This window comes from Nicotiana sylvestris, chromosome 9 (genome assembly GCF_000393655.2).
Source record: "Nicotiana sylvestris chromosome 9, ASM39365v2, whole genome shotgun sequence".
Lineage (NCBI taxonomy): Eukaryota > Viridiplantae > Streptophyta > Magnoliopsida > Solanales > Solanaceae > Nicotiana > Nicotiana sylvestris.
Window position 1 is genome coordinate 10,654,154 of NC_091065.1, and position 5,253 is coordinate 10,659,406.

At 43.7% G+C, this 5,253-nt stretch overlaps 1 protein-coding gene across 1 annotated transcript; it reads left to right on the top strand.

Annotated features, from left to right (window-relative positions):
- The first annotated feature begins 222 nt into the window (after positions 1 to 222).
- Positions 223 to 4,034, top strand: LOC138868173 (uncharacterized). Its single transcript, XM_070156822.1, has 3 exons — positions 223 to 393; positions 758 to 3,405; positions 3,644 to 4,034. Exons 1-3 carry the CDS (start codon positions 223 to 225, stop codon positions 4,032 to 4,034), a joined length of 3,210 nt encoding a protein of 1,069 aa, XP_070012923.1.
- Positions 4,035 to 5,253: the final 1,219 nt, after the last annotated feature.

Consider the following 5,253-nt stretch of genomic DNA (forward strand, 5'->3'; position numbering starts at 1 on the left):
ATTTGCCAATTTTGATCTCCAGTCAGGTTTATAGAAATAGGTGGTTGTTTTTGTGGTAAACTGGCTTCGCACCACTACTTTACTAGATCTAAAGGTAGTACAAAAGTGTCATCAGAAATGACCCTACCAACAATCCCTATTTCGGAAGATAGCCCACTCTTAGGTGTCCCGGCCTCAGAGTCCGCAGTGGCCGAAGAAAACAGAATCTTACGTCTGAGGGTAATGGAGATGTGGGACGCATGGACAAATGGAAAAGAACCCCCGAGTATCATCCCTAGATTTCCCGAGATGTTCCCAAGACCAACGGGTACCTTTAACATTCCCATCAGCCACCTGAACATCCCACTAGGACAACCTACTATATCCGCTCATTTCGTAGGAGCAACTTCTGAGGTTCGGCCCCAGGCATTCATACTCGGGGCAGCTCCAAACATCTTCACTACTCCACCATTTTCTGCTACAACACAGCCCGCAGTCCCAAGTCTCTTATACATATTTGTGTATGTTTCCGCATGTACACTTGCCGTCACGGTTCAAAACACCAAAATTTGAAAAGTATGACGGGCACGACGACCCCATTGCTCATTTGAAGAAGTATTGCAATCAGTTACAGGGGGCCGGTGGCAAAGAAGAATTGTTGATGGCATAGTTCGAGGAAAGCTTAATCCGCATAGCTTCAGAGTGGTGTATGGATCAGGACATATCTCGATGGCACATTTAGGACGATCTTTCCAGAGATCTTGTTCGACAATTTTAGTACAACATAGACATTGCACCGGATCGGAATTCTTTGACAAGTCTAAGGAAAAAGCCCTCAGAAAGCTTCAGAGAATATGCCATTAAGTGGCGCGAACAAGCATCAAGAGTGAAGCCTCAAATGGATGAGGTAGAGATGGTCACTTTCTTCCTGCAAGCCCAAGAGCCCGATTACTTCCAGAATATGATGTCGGCCATGGGAAAGCCTTTCGCAGAAGCAATTAAAATAGGGGAAATGGTAGAAAATGGTCTGAAAACGGGTAGAATCTTGAGCCAGTCGGCCATAAGAGCGACCTCCCAAGCCATTCAAGGCAGGTCTGGAGGAATGGACAAAGGGAAAAAGAAAGAAGAAACGGTCATGGCAGCTTCAAGAGGAAGGAGATACCCGGATCATAAACCGGTATTCTCCGAAAGAACCCCTCAACACTATTATCCTCACAATGATATGGCCTACGCTCCCTCACCTTTTGCGGTCATGAATGCTCAACCTTTCGGCCGGCCGCAACCACAAGCCAATCGAAATCCACCTCCATTCCAAAGAAACCAACCTCCTTACCAGAACCAATATAATCCCCGACCAACACAAAATAACTTTCGCCCCCGGGAACCATCCAGGAGACCCAACTTTACACCAATCGGTGAACCCTACTCCACCCTGTTCCCTAAGCTTATCCAGATGGATCTGCTACAGCCTATTCCCCAAAACAGCCAGAATCCAGAATATCCAGCTTACCAACGAGGTGTCCACTGTGCTTATCATTCAGGAGCTGAGGGGCATAGTACTGATAACTGTTGGACCTTGAAGAAAGCTGTGGAAAATTTGATTGAACAAGGAAAAATGGTGTTGAGGGACGAAGAAGCCCCGAATGTGACCAATAAGCCATTGCCCGCTCATAACAACAGGCCGGTAATCGGGATGATCTGCAAAGACAAAGAGTTCGATCCCGCCTTGAAAGCCATAATTGCTATTGCTGATGCAGAAAGAAAGCCTAAAGCAACCCCGAAGCAGGAGAAAGGGGGAGAGAAGACTAAAACTGTCAAGATTGAACTCGAAAAGAAGGTTGAAGCAAAGGCAGAGATGGCGCCTCCGAAAAATGAGGTTCTCTATATTCTACGAGGTCGCCAAGAAAAGCTGTTAATCGTGGGTATTCCAAAGAAATTTGAAGTGAAAAAGGGAACACCAACATATGTGCCAAAAGGAGCCTATGTGGTCCGTGGGACGATTAAACTGCCTCGGCTAAATGAGCCAGTGGTTATCGGACGCGTGCCACAGAACCCAATAACAGACCCGTCTGCGGTGCCATGGAATTATCAACAGACGTTGGTTACATACAAAGGTAAAGAAATCACAGGAGAACTTCCGGGAAATACCTTTGCTAAGAAATATTCAGATGTACAAGAAGTGAACAATGCCACACAGAAGCGCTTTCCATCCAAGAAGCCTGTAAGTGCTGAGGAGGCAGAGGCTTTCTTCCAGAAAATGAAGATGCCTGATTATGAAGTGGTGGATCAGTTACGCAAGTACCCTGAACAAGTGTCTATGCTATCTTTGTTAAAGAGATCTGCCGAGCATCAGAAGACCCTAGTGAAAACTCTGAATGAGGCGTATGTGCCTGCTGAGACTTCAGTTGAACAACTCGAAAGAATGGTAGAAAGGTTCTTTGCTGTTAGTCAAATTTTCTTTAGTAAGAACGATTTGCCTCCAGAGGGAGCGGCTAACAACAAAGCTTTACATCTGACTGTCAAGTGTGAAGTTTTTTATGTCAAGCGAGTAATGGTGGATGGGGGTTCGGGTGTTGACATTTGTCCACTCTCTACACTGCAGAGAATGGAAATCGGGACTGGAAAGATTCGTCCCAATAACATCTGTGTAAGAGCTTTTGATGGCATTAAGAGGGATTCCGTCGTAGAGATAGATCTGGTATTAACCATAGGCCCAGTGGATTTCGAGGTGACCTTCCAAGTTTTGGACATGGATACATCTTACAACTTTCTCCTAAGTAGGCCTTGGATCCATGCCGCGGGGGCTGTACCTTCCACCCTTCACCAAATGGGGAATTTCGAGAATGAAGATCAGGAAATTGTGGTCCACGGAGAAGATGAACAGTCTATTTATCGGGACCCATCTGTCCCATGTTTGGAGGCTAGGGAGGGAAGTGAACACATTATTTATCAGGCTTTCGAAGTTGTAGTGGTGGAACAGTACGAAGAGTGGAGCCCTTACCCCCAACCTTTCCTATCTAATGCTTCGATCATGGTGGCAAAAGAGATGATCAAACATGGTTTCAAGCCGGGAAAAGGATTGGGAAAAGCTCTACAAGGAATATCGGAGCCAATAACCCTACCCATAACAGAAAAGTTTTTTTGGATAGGTTTCCACCCTATCCCAGAAGATGAAGATTGGGCAAATGAGAGGAAAAGGGAAGGATGGGCCTTGCCACAGCCATTGCCACATCTATATCAGACCTTTGTCAAGCCAAAATACAGCGAGAATGAAGATGGTGAGGCCTTCACAGCCAAAGAAATCAAAGATATATGTGGAGCTATGAGGCAAATGCTTTATGAAACCAACATGATTCAGCTAGTGGAAGGTACTAGCACCGCTGAGGTGCTCTACATGGGACCAGATGATAAAATCAAAATTGGAAGGTTACGCCATTCCCAATCAGGCGGGAGTCCGGGTAGACTTGTCCTGCCACTTTTTCTGCATCATGAGTTACCCTAGGGTATGGCTCGGATGTTTGTTCTTTATATTTTCTCTGTTTAAATTCCTGAATGTAAACCCTGTTATCTTCCTAATCCCAAGAAATGAAATCAATATTTCATCGTTTATTCTCTTTATTCTTTCTGATTTTTGCTATTTTTCTCTTTTATTTCTTCTTTTCAGTTATAATAATGCGACTTTAAATAACATGACATGCTTGCGAACTTCACGCCCAGATCCAAACATATTGTCTAATTGTGAAATCATGAACCAAGAACTGGAATATAATGAAGAAGAGGCTTTTAGGGAAATAAATCGAGAACTGAAACAATTTGAGAATAAACCTAAGCCGAACTTGAATGATACAGAACCAGTTAATTTGGGAACTTCTGAAGAAATTCGGGAAATAAAAATAAGCATTCACACTGATGAGAAAACACGGGATGCGATAATTCAACTTCTGTTTGAGTTTAAAGACGTGTTTGCTTGGTCGTACGATGATATGCCAGGATTGAGTGTCGATCTAGTGGTGCATAAATTGCCAATTTACCCTGATTGTCCTCCGGTTCAGTAGAAACAAAGGAAGTTTAAGACTGATATTTGTGATAAAATCAAAGAAGAAGTCACAAAACAGTTGAAAGCAAGGGTAATCCGGGTGGTCCAGTACACTACGTGGCTAGCTAATGTAGTTCCCATGCCAAAGAAAGATGGGAAAACCTGGGTGTGTGTGGATTAACGAGATTTGAATAAGGCAAGTCCTAAAGACAATTTCCCTTTGCCCAACATCCACATCCTTGTTGATAACTGCGCCAAACACGAGATACAATCCTTTGTGGATTGTTACGCAGGATATCATCAGGTGTTGATGAATGAAGAAGATGCCGAGAAAACAGCTTTCACTACACCCTAGGGAATTTATTGTTATCGGGTCATGCCATTTGGGTTGAAGAATGCCGGGGCAACTTATATGAGAGCTATTACCGCCATTTTCCATTATATGATGCATCAAGAGATAGAGGTGTATGTGGACGACGTGATTATCAAGTCCAGAACTCAGGATGATCATGTTTGAGACATGAGGAAATTTTTCGAAAAGTTGGGCAAGTATGATTTGAAGCTGAATCCGGCTAAATGTGCCTTCGGAGTCCCATCAGGCAAACTTCTGGGCTTCATAGTCAGCAGGAGAGGTATCGAGTTAGATCCAACAAAGATAAAGGCTATCCGAGATCTACCTCCTCCGAGAACTAAGAAAGACGTGATGAGTTTATTGGGCAGGTTAAATTATATCAGTCGGTTCATTGCTCAACTGACTACCACATGTGAGCCCATATTCAAGCTATTGAAGAAAGACACAGCAATCAAATGGACATCTGAATGTCAAGAGGCTTTCAACAAAATCAAGGAATATCTGTCGAACCCACCAGAGTCTAGGAGACCTCTTTACTTGTACCTGACAGTGTTGGAGAATTATTTTGGTTGTGTCCTCGGGCAACAAGATATAACCGGCAAAAAAGAGCAAGCGATTTACTATCTGAGTAAGAAGTTCACTAGCTACGAGGCCAAATATACTTTGTTGGAGAGAACGTGTTGTGCCTTGACGTGGGTTGCTCAAAAGTTGAGACATTATCTTCAAACTCATAATACTTATCTCATAACCAGGTTGGATCCTTTGAAGTACATATTCCATAAACCGATGCCCATTGGAAGACTAGCAAAATGGCAAATCTTGCTCAGTGAATTTGACATAGTCTACGTTACTCGCACGGCAATGAAAGCCCAGGCATTGGCAGATC

Bases quoted from the DNA above. Each gene is read 5' to 3' on its own strand.
- LOC138868173 (XM_070156822.1), top strand. From the start codon at position 223: ATGGAGATGTGGGACGCATGGACAAATGGAAAAGAACCCCCGAGTATC. The intron at 394-757 runs GTTCGGCCCCAG...CGACAATTTTAG, and splicing joins TCGTAGGAGCAACTTCTGAG to TACAACATAGACATTGCACC. The intron at 3,406-3,643 runs GTTACGCCATTC...TCTTCTTTTCAG, and splicing joins GATAAAATCAAAATTGGAAG to TTATAATAATGCGACTTTAA.